This window comes from Triturus cristatus, chromosome 4_1, assembly GCF_964204655.1.
Source record: "Triturus cristatus chromosome 4_1, aTriCri1.1, whole genome shotgun sequence".
Classification (NCBI taxonomy): domain Eukaryota; kingdom Metazoa; phylum Chordata; class Amphibia; order Caudata; family Salamandridae; genus Triturus; species Triturus cristatus.
The window spans coordinates 309,832,356-309,849,524 of NC_140585.1; the positions used below are offsets into that span (position 1 = coordinate 309,832,356).

Genomic DNA, 17,169 nt, shown 5'->3' on the forward strand with positions numbered 1-17,169 from the left:
CCCAAACAGTCAGAGCCACTATTAATGGGAAAAATTTGAGGAAGGCTATGCTTTTCTTCTCAGCAACCCATCTGGCAGGCCATCTTTCTGCACACCACCTCCCTTCCCAAAAAATTCCAAAACCGTTGGCGCCAGAGGCGTCAGAGAACAATTGCATATGCCAGACAAAATCCTCGTCCAATGACCAAAGAGTGACGCCATTAAAGTCTTTTAAAAACCATAGCCATACTTCAAAATCTGCCCGCATGCTAGCAGTTATTCTAATCCGATGGTGTGGTAGCTTGATACCAGACATGGAGCAACCGAGGCGCCTACAAAAAACTCTGCCTGCTTTTATGACTTTGCAGGCGAAATTGAGGTGACCTAACAAACTTTGAGCTTCCCGTAAAGTCAGTTTATCTGCATTACTTGCATATTCCAAAAGTTTAGTTATTTCCAAAATTTTCTTTTCAGGAAGTCTATCCTGCATGCACGTAGTGTCTATTTCAATACCCAGATAAGTCAGACAACAGCTGGGGCCCTCCGTTTTGTCTTCTGCCAAAGGAACTCCCATGTCCTGAGCGAATTCCTTAAAATCCTTCAGAGCTATCTCGCAATTTTTTGAGCCAGCCCGCCCCATGAATAAAAAATCGTCCAGATAATGTGTAACTCCAGTGTGCCCTGTTCGAAACGAGAAACACCACTGTAAAAATGAACTGAAGGATTCAAATAGCCTGCATGATATCGAACATCCCATAGGAAGGGTTTTGTCTACAAAAACTTTTCCTTCAAAAAATATGCCCAGTAGTGAAAAGTCAGAATGGTGTACCGGTAAGAGCCTGAAGGCTGACTTGATGTCACATTTAGCTAATTCAGTGTTCGCACCAGTGTTTCTTATTATTATCAGTGCTGAATCTACCGATGAAAATTGGACCATAGAGTCCTCCTTAGCAATAAAGTCGTTAACAGAAAGACCCTGAGGCCAGGACAAATGTTGGATCATCCTATATTCCCCCTTTTCTTTCTTAGGCACCACGCCTACCGGTGAGACCATGAGATTGTCTAACGGCCAAGATTCAAAGGGGCCTGCCATCCTCCCCTCCTTTACCTCTGTCATCAATTTACTCCTAATGATGTGCGGAAATTCGTTTGCCGATTTAAAATTTTGGGCAAACCTACGGCACCTGGGCCCTTGGTAACCCAATTTAAACCCTTCCCTGAAGCCCCATTCTAATAATGCGGCCTCTTGTGTGTCCGGGTAAAATTTTAACCAATTACATAGCTTGTCCAACTTGACCGGAGTCGAAGCCCTTGTGACCAGGTTGGGACACAACACCACTCCCTCTGTTTTGAAAAACGCCCCCTCCCCAATTTGATTGCTCTCCAAAGCATTGCATAACTGCATGCTTTCCCCCGCACTTTGAGCATTCGTGCTTGTATTTACAAGGGTTTCGTACGCAATATCCTTTATTGAAGTTCCAGCAGGCGCCAGATACCATTGTCTGTTGTCTGTTCCAGGATCCCCCCCCCCGACCCCCACTAGGGTGGGCCGGTTCTGAAAGGGCTGATAGGGAACCGCTAAGCCACTGGCCGTATGCATGGATGGTGGAGGCCTTTGAGGGTACATCCACTGAACCCAGAGTTCATTGTCCACCTCCCCCCAATGTTTGTCGGGTATTAAAACTAATCTGGCTCTAAACTCCTCATCATAATGTAACCAGGCATAACCCTCAAACTCAGTAGCGGCTTTCCTAATTGTGTCCAGATATTTAAAAAGCGACACCGACCTGTCAGGGAATTTTTCGCAGTATAAGCGTGCGAAAATAAGGAATGCTGATGTCCATGTATGGCACCCTTGGCCTCCTTGCTAACTCTCATGCTTCTTCTTTTGACCCTTCTTTTGCTTGTATTTCTCTATGTAAAAGTTTAAATACACCAATAAAGTCCCCTTTCCAGATTCTCTCTTTAGTAGCTTTGCTTAAATGTGCGCCCAGTGGCATGGACAAACCCATATAAGGTAAACGTTTAATTGATGATGTAGCCTGAACTTCAGCTGTTTTAGCGTTGCTGTCAGAACTTATTAAGACTTTTATTTTGTCATCTCCTAACTCCCCTTCTTTCTCCACCTGGCTACCCTTATCGTGTTTTGTGACCTTATGGCGTTCATTATCTATACCCAAACTTTTTCCCCCCTTAAACGTTTTTGTACAAACTGTGCGGGAGCCTCACCTGAGGTTGTGGGAATGCAGTCTGCTGTATAAGCTCTCTTCCTCGAAACTTTGTCTGGAAATCTTGAACTGATTCTGCCCTGATCATTTTCGTGTTCTCTATCCTGCTGAAAATAAAATCTAGAGACATTTTTAGTACATCCCCCCTTTCCCCTCATGGATTCCTGCCAGTCTTTCATTATCGCCCTTTCATCCACAATTTCACCTTCTTCCAATGACTCAATTTCGTCGTCTGACAATTGCACGTCTACCACCCCGCTATTTCCTACACTACCACCCCTCATACTACCACTTGGCTGCTCTCCATCCCCTATACCCCCATCATATGTTCTCCAATATAAAGCTTTTTTGTATTTAGCCACTCTTTGTGCGTCCAACGACGTGGGGAATTTCGCTTTAAAATCCCCCTCCGCATCGCCTCTTATGTTGCAGGACTTTAGACACCTGACCGGACGTTCTTCACCACCCCTTCTTGTGCCTGGCGGTATTTCGCCCACGTTGTGTTGCAAAACGCTTGAATTTGCAACCGTAATATCTCTGTGACGTTTAAGTTTTAATAACCTAATGTCATCATTTTTCTCCTGCGGTATCCACACCCATTGTCCATCCTGTTTGCGCTCTCTGGAATGTGCTGTCGGACTAACAAAAATCCTGTCACGACTGTCCAATAATAAATCATTGTTCTTGTCTATATTTGAAGGCCTGACCAAATTATTCATATCGTGCGCGCTTTTTTGAGGAGATACATACTCCTTGTCATATGCACTGGAGGCTTTCTTTGCCTGAAACATGGAGTCGCCTTTTTCACTGGAAATTATAGGAGACAAAACCCTGACAGATGACGTTTTATTAAAAAAATTAACAGTTTTTAAGCTGTTTCTTCCCAAATATGCACTTGCCGACTTTGCCCCCTAGGTGGAGTATTTTCATTATTTATAGGAGCCAGCTGCTCGGTTTCTAAAGAAAGACCTTATTTCTTAGTTGTTTTTGTATTTAAATTAGCCCTGGAGCCCTGCGTGTGCGTGGCCGGCCCCTCCCACATTTTCCCTTGGCAGCCGATGACACAGGAGGGGAAAGAGAGACCTTCTGCTTTGGAGCCAGTGAAGCTCCTGTCAGCGCATGATTTATGCTGACAGGGGAAGCTGGGGAATCCTCACTGGATAAACAAGCAGTGACAGCTGCTGAAACCCCTCCCGCCGCCGGCCTCTTGGGTTGTACAAGCCCCACCCATGCCTCGGAGAGCACACCAGGAACGAGGAGGTCTTCGCGCCCTGCTGCACAAAAGGTGCGTAGCGCTTTCCTCACGGAGGCAGCCTCCTCCATAATTAATATACAGCGCGCTAAAAATGAATTATAAAAGCTTGAGAATGTCCCAAAAACGATCTTCCCTACCTCTCCTCACGAAGCGGTAAGCGTGCCACAGAGAGTTCTAGACCCTCAGGCTCGCGCTAAGCCGCCGACCAATCAGAACTGACGGCACGCCCCTGGGCCGTACTACCGCCCGAAGCTACCCGGGGATGGACAATCTGCGATTGCCACCCATAGGAGCCCTCATATTCCCAAAGGCACCTGCCTCTAAAAAGCCCACAGGGTTGGCTCTGTGCCAGTTGTGTTGCAGCCAGGGAGGTCAGCATGCGGCTGCGCCTCCCTTGGTCCCGGAGGTTTGAAGGCCTGCGCTCGGCGTGGATACACAGTTTGCCGTCCCTGCCAGGCCTCCCCTTTGACACCGCCCATTTGGCGTGAAGTGATTCTGGTGGTGTAAAGTTTTGAGGGCGTGCTTCAGAAAAGATGAAGGGGTGCGTGGACGATGGCAAAGAAATGTCTTTCCTACTGATGAGGTAATTCAGTGGGTTGAACGCTTGCATCCTGTGATCTATGTGTAACCTACAGCCAGTAACGTAGAATCTCAAATTGCCCTAATCGTGCCAGGTGTTCTTGTCCAGTCCAAATGTTTCCCAAATGTGATACATTCAATACAACATGTATTGCATGAAAAGCTATTCCCTCTGTAACATTCAGAGACATTTTAAGGCATGGGTAAAGTGGGCGCTGGCCAAGGGCCCAACCTTTCAAGGGCCCCTGATAGAGCCAGTTCTGTACTGCAGAGTCTTGCCCTGATGACCATGAACAATTCTCAAACATATTGATTTTTTTTTTTTTATTATTATTTTTTATTTGTGCTTGTGGTTACAACAGAGAGAAAAGAAAAAGAAGAAAAGAAAAAACAATGAATAAAAAGAAAAGAAAAAACAAGAAAAGAACAGGCCTTAATTCAGGACAATGAGAGAGTACACGATAACTGTAAGCATAAGCGATACTAGCAAAAACTTACTAAACAGTACTCGGCACAGTATAAATGAGCAAAAAAAAAAAACAGAGAGAAGCACATAAATAAGGATTCTTCCATCGTTAATCATTACATTACAGTTGGTCATTAGGGGGCATTATATAACATCTTGCAATACTATTAAAAGACTTACTACTTAACCTAGGTAGGGCAGCAGAACCAATGTTATTGACCTATCCATGCCTCAAGTGAAGCCCAGATCTTTCTACCAAAATCACGCCTGGATCTACCCCACCTAGCCCAGACTCCGGACTCCAGGTTATATAGTGCAAGAATCCTCCTTCTCCAGTCAAGGAAGGTAGGTGACCCGGAGCTTATCCACTCTGAGGTGATACAAAGGCGAACCATAGCCATAGCTATTAACAGGAAGGCTGACGAATATCGGGGCCGAGTATGCTCGCTATTACTTTGATACCCACAGATAACTAACTCGGGAGAGAGAACAGCTGGGATCCCAAGATTAACGTTGAGAAACTGCTCTACGTCCTTCAAAAAAATCTTCAGCTTATGGCATCCGAAAAACATATGGACATCGTCAGCCGCCATTAACCCACACCTTGGGCAACTGTGCCCCACACAACCCGCCCACTTAGATATCTTGGCTGGCGTATAATAAAGGTCAAATAGAGCCATATAGCACTGAGATCGTAGACTGCCAGAAATGAGGACCCTACCGGCTAATTCCAGGGAAGGGACTATATCTATTCCTGTTACACCAAATTTGGCTTCTAATTTTGATGTAGACGCAGAAATATCGTCAGGAAGCTTTGTAAGTAAATGACGGTAAATTACCCCTATTTTAGAACGCTTAGCAATAAGTTCAATCAGCATTATCTTCCCAAATAGTCCTTCAGACTCCAATTTATTTTTTTCTATAAAACTACGGAGCTGTAAATATTTAAAGAAGTCAGATGTATTAAGCAGATGCCTCTCCTTAAGACATGCTAAAGAGGCCAGCCTCCCTTCATACCCTAAGTTACCAAGCACAGTCAATCCTAAGGCTGACCAATTAAAGGTGACTTGATCCTGAAAGACTGCTGGCAATAACCGGGCTGCAGAAAAGGGTGTATAGAAGTTGATGTTGGGGACTAAGAATTTACGGCGGACCTTACGCCACACCGAAAACATGGACCAAATGACCTTAAACCTAGTTCTTTTATAATAACTTGGTTCTAAAACCCGAACTAAGACTCGTTTAGCATCTTCACCCAGCCCAATTTCAAAAATTGAGGGCCTGCAGGCCAAAGAGGGGCCGGCGACGTCTCCCAACAATGGTAGCCCAAAGTATTGAATCATTGACGACCAGAAATAAAATAACAAGCTAGAGACCCCCCAACCACCACGTGAGCGAGACTGGAACATCCATTTAGCCGCCCTTCTGGGCTGCTTGTAACCCCAGAGAAACCTACTGCAAATTCTGTCTGCCAAAACTAAGCTGGAATGAGGCATCTCCAAAGGTACTGTTCTAAAAATATATAAAAATTTAGGAAGAATCAACATCTTGCATCTGCCATAGAGGGAAAGATGGAGATTATCCAGCCTTGCCAATATTGTTTTTACAGAATTAATTATAGGCAAAATGTTTAAATCAGGGACAGTACTTACATGTGCTGTAATATATACACCGAGATATTTTGCAGACTGCACTATAGGGGCATCTGAGGGGCCCATAGCTGTGGATTGAATAACTTGGGTCTTAGCGGCATTAAGTTTGTAGCCTGAAAAGGCTCCATACTGATCTGCTATGATTTTAACAGCCGTATAGGCAGACGAGACATCTGAGGTCAGGACTACAATATCGTCAGCATAAGCTAATGCCTTATAATCCGTTGAATGGATAGTAACTGGACGAATGTCCTGCGCTTTCTCAATTAAATATAGAAAAGGTTCTATATACAGCGCAAAAAGAAGAGGGGAGCACGGGCATCCCTGGCGAGTACCCCTTCCTACTGTGAATGGCTTAGAAACTAGCCCAGCAACAGAGACAGTGGCTTTAGGAGAAATGTATAAAGATTGGACTGCATGGATAAATTCAGGGCCAAGGCCCTTCCAACTGAGAACCTCCCATAGGAAGGGCCAGGCGACCCTGTTGAATGCTTTCTCAGCATCCAGCAGGATCGCCCCAACAGGTGATGATGTTGCCTGGGCCCAGTCCAATAATGCCACTACTCGAGATATATGATTTGCTGTATCTCTGCCAGGGATAAAACCATGCTGGCGTAACGAAACCAAGGGAGTAATTATAGCAGCCAATCTAGATGATAGAATCTTGGCAAAGATTTTATTATCCGAATTAATGAGTGAGATAGGCCTAAATGAGGCAGGATCCAATTCAGGTTTGTCTTTTTTCTTAAAAAGAATAATATTAGTCAGGGTCCAGGACTCGGGAATACTTCCCAATTGTGCAGCCCTCAAAACAGAGAGAAGAACCCGTCGAATCTCCTGGGTGAATACTTTATAAAACTCTAGTGGAACTGCATCAGGGCCTGATGCTTTGCCGTTGGCCAGTGCTCCAATTGCTGTCTCAACCTCTTCCCATTCGATGGGGGCCGAAAGGACGCTTTTCTGTTGATCGGTGGGTTGGGTAGTTGGAATACTGGCCAGAAAGGCTGCAGTGTACTGGCCTTGATTTGCAACGCAATTCCTGACTTCATTGTAAAGATTTTTATAAAACTGTTGAAACACCTCAAGGATCCCTTCTGAGGTTTCAATAAGCTGACCTTGTGGGTTCTGTATCTTAGTAACAGAATTGGCCAGCCCCTTCTGCTGAAGTCTCTTTGCCAGAACCCTACCTGACCGTTCTCCCATTTCAAACATCTCGGAGCGATATTGCAAGAATTTAGCGCCTAAATCCTGACCGAAAAACTCCAGCAAAGAGGCCCTCGTTTTAGCTATTTTGGCTTGAATTTGCGTAATACCTCTGCCTTCTCTTACAGCTTCAATCAATTCTGTCTCTACTGTGCTTAATACTGCCAGGCGCTCGTAAATTTGTTGCTGGGCTGCTTTTCGACGGAAGAAGGAAAAACTCCGAGTCTCACCCCTCATGGCCGCCTTGAATGAATCCCACACCACATTCTCAGAGGCTGTGCCAACATTGAAATCAAAGAATTCGCTAATCCAGCACTTCATATGGTCTATATAGGCCTGTTCTGTCAATAATTTTCTTTCAAACGTCCAAGCCCTAAATTCTAGTGCCTGCTGTGGGAGAGTATATTCCGTGAAAGTAACAGGTGCCGAAGCAACTGTATACCGATTGCACTGCTAAAAGTACCTCAGTATGTACTCCGCTAAACCTGTGCTTGTTCTTGATAAATAAAGTAAACCATGAATGTAAACAACAGTTGTGTTGGTTTCAGCTCATTTAATTCATGAGCCTCCAAACCCACAAAATACATAAAGTATTGTCATCAATAATATAATGAATAAACATTGTTAATGAGCGATAATTGTAAATTCCTTGTAAATACACATTAAACAATACTGATACAAAATTCCAAAATGTTATGCATCATGACAGTAGATGTTGAAAATAGCCCAATGCATTTCGGGATTTACAGCAATCCCTTCTTCGGGGGCCTGTATATAAAAGAAAAAATTGAATATATTTTGCAACAAAAATAAACAGATGTCTTCTTACATTTTCATTTCTATTAATAAAAAATATGTTGATAACATCGTCTAACATTCCAGAGAGGTCTAATCGTGCCTGTACTTGTCCTACACATGCACCGAAAGTGAAGTTAAAGTGGAGAAATAAACCTGTGCGTGGGTGTGTTAGCTTAAGAAGCCGGATATGAAACAACATGATAGATTTCAAAAATTAACCACTACACACCACTGTTAATGGTTATAATCCAGTGAAACATAAAGACCACCTGAAGCCCAGTAGAAAATGCATATAGGAGGACCCTTACGTGAAAACTGTCGAATTTAGCATTTAGAAATAAATGGGTTCAAGCTTCTCCAAATGCAGTCAAAGGGAGAAAAAAATGCGTAGCAGTGCTGAGGTTTGCTTCAGATCCTTGCAATAGCCTATATACAAAGAATTGCAATGTGGTTTGATAAAAAACACTGTATTGTGGTACGATGGCGTTTAATTACTCCATTATGTTAAAGAAAGTCACCATATTTACCTCAGAGTATGTCAAGGACAACTCGGTATTGGAGTGAGGATCACGAAAAAACAAGTCTTCCGTAGACCTTGTAAGAACAGCCTGTAAACGAAAAGCGGAATGACTACAGATGTCTGCTCCCCCCACGTAAAGCCTTGCAAAACACTAAGTTCCTATATGCTGAAATATAAATGTGCCTACCTCACGTGGCCCTCCACAATTCTTCGAAGTCCTGAGATGTAAAGACGAGCTCCGTATGGAAACGCGCCCGCCCATCTGGTAATGAAACGCTTCCGGACTGTTATAGGCGGATGCGCGGGGCATGCGCGATCCGCCGAAATTGAGAAAGGACTAAAATTCATATTAACCTGATGAAAATTGAATCCATCTTAAGATGGCGCGTTGAAACTGGCCGTGAACCTGTGAGAGTATATTCCACCATAAGTAAGTTGTGGTCAGATAGTACCCTTGGATGCAGTGCAATGGAAGATGACAAAACCAACTGTTCAGATATAAAAAAATAATCTAGTCGGGACATTTTATTATGTGGGGCCGAATAATATGTGAATCCATCTAATAGTTGGTTATGGGCCTGCCAACAGTCTAACAGACAATGCTCTTGCACTAAAGCTTGTAATGCCCGAAACACCCTGGGCTTTTTCCCAAAGTATGTTTGGTCCGTAGATAGATCAATACTAACCGCTAAATTAATATTGAAATCTCCACAGAGAAATGTAGGGTTGGGATACAAAGCTAATTCAGTATTCAGGTGGTGCAGAACTGCCGGATCGTCTAAATTTGCCCCATACACCGTGCATATTGTATAAGACCTAAGGTTTAGAATTACCTCAACAATCGCCCACCTGCCTGCACCATCTTGACTAGTCCTTCTGCAAGTACAAAGACCTCGTCTTGCCAAGACCGCCACCCCCCTGATCTTAGAAGTTTGGCGAGAGCAGCCAATTAATTCAAATCCAGGTATCCGAAGCATACCCCGCTCATTCCAGGGAATGTGGGTCTCTTGAATACAAATCAAATCCAGCCATAAAACTGACAAGAATTTTGAGAACAGAGCCCTTTTCCTTCAATTATTTAACCCACAGATATTCCAGGAAGCTATCCTAATTTTTGCTTGCGGCATTCAATGTAAATACGTATACCTGCACTATGATAATAAGCTTCTAACTTTAAACGACTATCAGCAAATATCTTTTCTGTGTCAAATCCATCAAAAAATACTGAACTACACAAAGCTAAGTTGAACCACAAGCATTTTTTAATACTAAAAATAACCCCCCTCCACCCAAAACACCCCCCCACCCCACCACCCACACCCCCGCCAACCCCTACAAAGGGCAACAGGCCTTAGCCCTTGCGATGGAGGAGCCGGCAAGACTCACACTCCTGAGAGCCATCACCACACTATATGTAGCTAAATACCCCTGTAGTTTACTAGCTCCTGACTTCAACACCCTTTATTGATCTAATACAATAAGCAAAACTGGTGAGGGCCGATAATGGGTCATATAAGAGATTCAAGAATAGACGTTATCAGATTTCAGATTTCAGTTAAGAGTCCGGGAAGGGGAGTCTTAAAGAAAAACCAGTATTGATGAACGCCAACCTTTTATCACCACAAATCGAGCCATGCTTTTCCTTATAATGAGTCCAAATAATCCTTAGCTTTCACTTCAGATTGAAAAAACTTAACTTGTCCCTTAAAAATGACCTTGAGCTTTGAAGGGAAAAGCAAAAATGCCTGAGCCCCCTTTGACTGACAGGGGGTAATTAGTTGGCGGAGGTGCCACCTTCGCTCGACAGTAACAGGACAGAAATCAGGGCGCACAAAAAATTGACACCCCTTGGCCGACCTTTTTCTATCTGGGCGTGCCAGGTCGAAAAGTTTCTCCCTGGCCAGAAAATTATTTAAACAAATGAGGATAGCTCTTGGCTTATCCGAAGCATGGCTAGAACCCCCGTTAGAACCCCCGCTCTGCTTAAATGGATAGCGGTGAGCACGTAACACTTCTGTCCCCCAGTCCCATTGTTGAATCTCTGGGAATGATTCTATGAATAATTCGACAATGAATCTGCGAGTGTCTGATCCTTCAATCCCTTCAGGAACACCAAGGACCCGGAGGTTGTTCCGACGTGCCCTGTTTTCAAGATCCGTGAGTTTCCATATAATGTCTTCCCGTTGTGACTGGATAGTCGCAGTTAAATTTTTTTGTGAGCTTAAATCGTCCTCTAACGTAGAAATTCTCTCTTCAGCCTCGCCTACCCTTGTGACAATTTCAGTACAGGTTTTTGCGACCCGCCGTATAGAATTTTGGAGGCGACGACAAGCCCCCTGTGTCCGAGCGCTTTCCTGCCTTGACTCTTCCCTGTGGGCCATTATGGATTGATAGATCACTGCCAATGTAATTTCCGTTGGAGGAGATCCTGGGATTGACCCATGGTTAGCAACGTCTATTGAAGGTAGCCCGGGTATAGGGGGATCAATAAATGGGGTCCGTCCAGAAAACGAGTAATCCCAAGTTAGGGCAAACATATTGATTTAAATACTATTCTCCTTTCATTTATTTTGAATGTGGGTGATGTGTGGGAGTCTATCGCAGACATTTTGCAGAGAAATGTTGTGTTTTTGTTTCATGCAACATCAATATAATTTTCTTTTAGATCAAAACAGGACCCCGTGCGAGGAACGGGAAGGTGTCACGTAGGTCATTTGTGATTATATTAGTGAGATGCTGCTGCGTTACAATAGTGAACACAGGACACTATCCCTGAATTTTAGATGTGAACACATTTCGATTTGGACCAGTGTGTCTGTGCACTGTCAGTGACCTGGCCAAAGAGGGCGTGAAAGAGCTGAAGCTAGATCAAAAATTCAAAGCTGTTCGGAACAGGGCCCCCAAATATACGTTTGCACCACGGCCCGTAACATTAGCTCGTCAGGTAGGGATAATCTCCAGTTGTAATACAAGGTATTCTTTTCTGCTGCAAACTGTTAAGAGAAATATATAGCAGTTATCATCTGTCACCAGATACGGCGCCAGGTGGCTGCAATACGTGGGGTTGCAAAACTGCCAGCCACCTGAAACACGAAGCAATTTCAATCCAAGTGCGCAAGGGAACAAAAAAAATCTGAACGGTCTGCCCCGTCCTAAGGCGTTCACCTTTTAGAGGCGGGTCAGTGGCCGCCTGATAGTGCACATGGGGCGCGAGAGGTGACAAGTGGGGCAAGCGAGGTGCGCAACAGTGCACGGGGGAATCCGAGGGGGCATGCGGCCCCTCCATTCTTCTCTCACCCCCCGTTCCCGTCGGCGGCCCTGGGCAGGCATCGACACGGGCACACGCATGGTGACTTCAAACCCAACCTGAGAGACTTTGGCCAGGTGATACGGCTGCGTCCAAGATTCCTGGTGCTGGCGGCCTGGCGCGCATTTGTTAAAATGTCTGTCATGAATCACGATTTGCACTACTCGTTTCTGCGTGTGCGTGTACGTCGCACTTTATATTTCATTCTGATGCCTCAGTATGCCAAATGCGATATCTGACTATCTCTCGAGCTTTCTCTCCCTATCAACCTGTCTACCATTTAATTTTACAAGTGTTTTCATTACTGTAATTATTAACAAAGCAACTTCAATATTACACAGCTTAAACTGATTTCCTCCTGCTCTAAAATACGTCCTATTTTTACCCATATCTATGGCATATTTTCTTACTGAGAAGGATTAACGTTTAAGTCAGCAATGCAAGCATATAACCAAGTGACCAGTAGATCTTTAGGCAAACGCCTAGCCTACAGAGATATTAAGGCACAATCTGGCACATGCATCAACGTAGGCTTTTGCGATTCCTTAATTGCGATTATTAAGGAATTGCAAAAGCCTATGCATGTAGGAATCGCTAAAGAAATAGCGATTCCTACACATTCCTTAATTGTGACTCGCAAATTGCGAGTCGCAATTAAGTAATGCTGTCCCATTCATTCCTATGGGCCTCCAGGCCCATAGGAATGAATTGGAGATTGCATGAGCAATTTACGAGTACCAGTAGGTACTCGCAAATTGCTCATGCAATTTCAAGGGTGTCAAAATGACACCCTATTGCACCCCTGAAATTGATCTGTGCACATATGTTGCACACACACATGCCCTAAGGCATGTGTGTGTGCAACATGAAACTTTGAAAAATGCACAAAAGAGCATTTTTCAAAGTTTTTGCAAATTACCATGAAGTCCAACTTCATGGTAATTTGCTCCCCTTATTAGCGAAATCGCAATTTTTTTTTACTTTAATGCATTGCATTTAAGGAATCTCAATTTGGGATTCCTTAAATGCAATCGCAATTTAAGTAATCGCAATTTAGAGATTCCTTAAATTGCGATTTTTGCATTTGGGATGATGCATCCCAAATGCAAAAATACCGGTCGCAAAGGGGCAGATTCTGTGAATCTGCCCGTTTGCGACCGGTTTTTCCTTTGATACATGTGCCTGATAGTCACGCATCCACCTATCTACCCCATGCCACATAATCCTGGCATTTATCCATCCATGCAACCATCAGTATAACAAGCATTTGCAATGCAATAGGTCTCGCATTATTAAAGTTTCAGCTATTGGCATTGCTAAATAATGCAACACCAATAGCGCAAACTTTAACAATGCGAGACCTATTGCATTGCAAATGCTTGTTAAGTGCCAGCTCGTGAGACTTGCAGAAAGTGAGAACAAAACCAAGTGGCAGTTCTGTCCTGCTCTGTGACTGTAACATGAACCCGGACGTCCCAGCGCAGCCAGAGAGGGGCAGACGCACAGACACGCCCACTTCACACAGAGAGAGAGAGAGAGAGAGAGAGAGAGAGAGAGAGAGAGAGAAATGAAACTTAAGTTTACTTCCTGCATTTCTGCATCATGGCGGCAGCAGCTCAGCTGGGGAACCTCCAGGAAGAGGCCACTTGTTCCATCTGTTTGGAATATTTTACTGATCCGGTGATGATTATTGATTGTGGACACAACTTCTGCCGCTCCTGCATCACTCAGAGCTGGGAGGGAGGAGATGGAAACTTCCCCTGTCCACAGTGCAGGGAAATATCTTCTGGGAAAAACCTCCGGCCCAACAGGCAACTGGGGAACGTGGTGGAAATGTTAAAACAGCTTCATCTGCCCCCCTTGAGGCCCCCAGAGGAGAATCTGTGTGAGAAACATCATGAGAAACTGAATCTGTTCTGTGCAGAGGATCAAAGGATGATATGTGTGGTGTGCTGGGAGTCCAAGGAGCATAAAACACACTCAGCAAGTCCTCTAGAGAAGTCTGCAGAGGAGTACAAGGTATGTCTATAGGCATTCAGGGATCACAGTTTCACACTATGACCCCCCCATTGAGGAACCTGCATATGACTATAAGAGGGGGGTGTGTGTGTGTGTCAATTGAAGATCAAAGGGCATGTCTGTGGACATTCAGGGATCACAAAGTCACTCTGTGAACCCCATCAAGGAGGCAGTCAGAAAGCACGAGCTATGTGTGCACGTACTTAGAGGTCACAAGGCACTCTGTGTACCTCATAGTCGGCTGCAGAAGAGCACAGGGTATGTGTGTGCTCAGGATTCACTTGTGAATACACTCCTGGAGGCTTTCAGAAGTTACAATGTCTCTGGGTCTTCAGTGATCAAAGGCGCCCTGTGGGTCCCATAAAGATAGTTGTCCAAGAGCCCAAGTTATGTGACTGGGTGATCAGAGCTCACTAATGAAGACATGCAATGAGTCATACAAAAGAATACAAGGTATATAAGTTGGATTTTAGGAAATCACAGGTTGTTCAAGCCTCAAAGAAGGGTCTGGAAAAGAGGACAAGGCACGTCTGTGGGCATTCGGGGATCACAGAGGCACACCGAGCCCCAATGAGAAACCTGCAAACAAGCACAAGGTGCGTGTGGGTGTTTAGGAACGACAAGTGAAGAGCACAAGATATGTCTGTGAATATTCAGGGAACACAAAGTCACTTGGTGAGCCACACCAAGGGGCAGCCGGAGAGCACAAGCTGTGTGTGAGTGTTCAGAGGTCAAAAGTCACCCTTTGTATAGGGTGACCAGATGGCTCTGTGTCACTGGAACGCCGTTTTTTAGGTCTCGCCTGAGCCAGCGCATGCACTGCGCTGCGAGACATTTAGTAGGTGGGTTTGAAAGTGCTACCCACATTTTTGTGTTGGTTACAAGCTTGAGTGCACGATGGCGTGCACGCACACAGCTGCTCCCCGCATTCCCCCCTCCCTTCTCGCCCAGCCATCTGCCTTTCCTGCGCCAGCCTTCAGCACCATCTCTGCCCCTCCCCCTGCTGCTGCGCGCGCATCCCTAGCGTTCTTTAGCGCGTCATCACGATCACTTTCGCTTTCAGAGTGATCGCGCTGACTTTGCTTTTACGGCCGCGCTGCCAATGCTTGTTCCAGCTAGGACTGCCGCCACTACATCTGGTGCACTATGTGATTTTAACATGGCAGCTCGCAATCTACCAACACATAAATGGGTGAACGTTCAATGCTTCTCTACAACCTTTTACAATATGGCGGCAGAGGTTTTCCAAACCCGATTGTTGCTGTGCTCACCTTGCATCTTCCCTTGCCGCCAATCCCTCCACCCCCCTATGTCGGCTAGTTGCTACTTTTGGTTGGTTTACAGAAGTGCTGTTGCCCAAATCTGAGGTAAGCGGCCTGATTTTCATACCTGAAATTTCTTTCTTTATTCTTCATGGCTGACATACCCCTACCTTGTATCCCAGCACAACTGAGCTACCCTGCATTCCCCCTGTAGCGCTGCCCTTTCTCGCCACTGTAGCACTGGAGAATACAGTAGTACTGTAATGCACCCCCTCTGTAGTACTACATACAATTCTGCTCTAGCACCACTGGACATCTCGAGTGCAGCGCTGTGTCCACCGCTGATGCAGCACTGTAGTGCACTACCCTGTACCACTGTCTTGCACTACACTATAGTAGTGTCATCCTCACCAATACTGTGCAGCCATGAACTACCGAGGCTTCACTGATAAGCATCCCGGCCATGTTGTGTACCCTCTACTATTTCGGTGCATCGCCCTACAGCACTGCTGTGCATCTCAGACTTAGTTGTGCTTTGCACTCTAGAACGGTGACGTGCTCAGTCTGCAGCACTGCTCACCCGAGTATTACCTTGCACGGAGGCACACACGCATGTGCTTCAGAATGAAAACACATCTTCTCACACCACTCATAGCTTCTATATGTACTCCTTTAGGCTAAAATTGTTACATCTTCACTAGTTAACCATCGCCCTTGATTCGCCCATTGCGATGCTTGGAGGTAGAGGTTTTCCCCTGGTCCGTGCTTTATTCCTCCTGTGACTTGGTTCTGTATTACTATGCTTGTTCCAGCTAGTACTGCCGCCACTACATCTGGTGCACTATGTGATTTACATGGCAGCTCGCAATCTACTAACACACAAATGGGTGAACGCTCAATGCTTCTCTACAACCTTTTACAATATGGCGGCAGAGGTTTTCCAAACCCGATTGTTGCTGTGCTCACCTTGCATCTTCCCTTGCCGCCAATTCTCCCCGCTTCCCTCCCCCCCCCCCATGTCGGCTCGTTGCTACTTTTGGTTGGTTTACCAAAGTGCTGTTGCCCAAATCTGAGATAAGCTCCCTGATTTTAATGCCTGAGATTTCTTTCTTTATTCTTCATGGCTGACATACCCCTACCATGTCTCCCAGCACAACCAAGCTACCCTGCATTCTCCCTGTAGTGCTGCCCTTTCTCGCCACTGTAGCACTGGAGAATACAGTAGTACTCTAATGCACCCCCTCTGTAGTACTGTATACAATTCTGCTCTAGCACCACTGGACATCTCAAGTGCAGCGCTGTGCCCACCGCTGATGCAGCACTGTAGTGCACTACCCTGTACCACTGTCTTGCACTACACTATAGTAGTGTCATCCTCACAGGTCCTGTGCAGCCATGAACTACAGAGGCTGCACTGATAAGCATCCCGGCCATGTTGTGGACCCTCTACTATTTCGGTGCATCGCCCTACAGCACTGCTGTGCATCCCAGCCTTAGTTGTGCTTTGCACTCTAGAACGGTGACGTGCTCAGTCTGCAGCACTGCTCACCCGAGTATTACCTTGCACTGAGGCACACACGCATGTGCTTCAGAATGAAAACACAGCTTCTCACACCACTCATAGCTTCTATATGTACTCCTTTAGGCTAAAATTGTTACATCTTCACTAGTTAACCATCGCCCTTGATTCGCCCATTGCGATGCATGGAGGTGGAGATGTGCCCCGGTCCGTGCTTTATTCCTCCTGTGACTTGGTTCTGTATTACTGCACCCCTGGACATGTACATGGTGTAAGGATTCTTGGGCGCCAGTGCAAACAGGAAGACATGCCTTGGGTACCCTGGTTGGCTAGTAAAAGTTTGTCATATTTAGTGTGCTGTGGGCGCAGCTTAACCCTGGGC

At 45.3% G+C, this 17,169-nt stretch overlaps 1 protein-coding gene across 2 annotated transcripts in view; it reads left to right on the forward strand.

Moving 5' to 3' along the window:
* The first annotated feature begins 3,263 nt into the window (after positions 1-3,263).
* The window catches only part of LOC146854841 (E3 ubiquitin-protein ligase TRIM39-like), a 259,000-nt gene continuing 245,094 nt past the window's right edge, over positions 3,264-17,169 (forward strand). Inside the window, exon 1 of one of the 2 annotated variants that reach the window (XM_085652216.1) lies at positions 3,264-3,492. In XM_085652216.1, the coding sequence (XP_085508342.1) occupies positions 3,334-3,492 (159 nt within the window). In that variant the 5' untranslated portion in view covers positions 3,264-3,333. Of the gene's footprint in view, positions 3,493-13,545; positions 14,007-17,169 lie in introns of those variants that run through there. The other variant, XM_085652215.1, reaches the window with a different exon arrangement.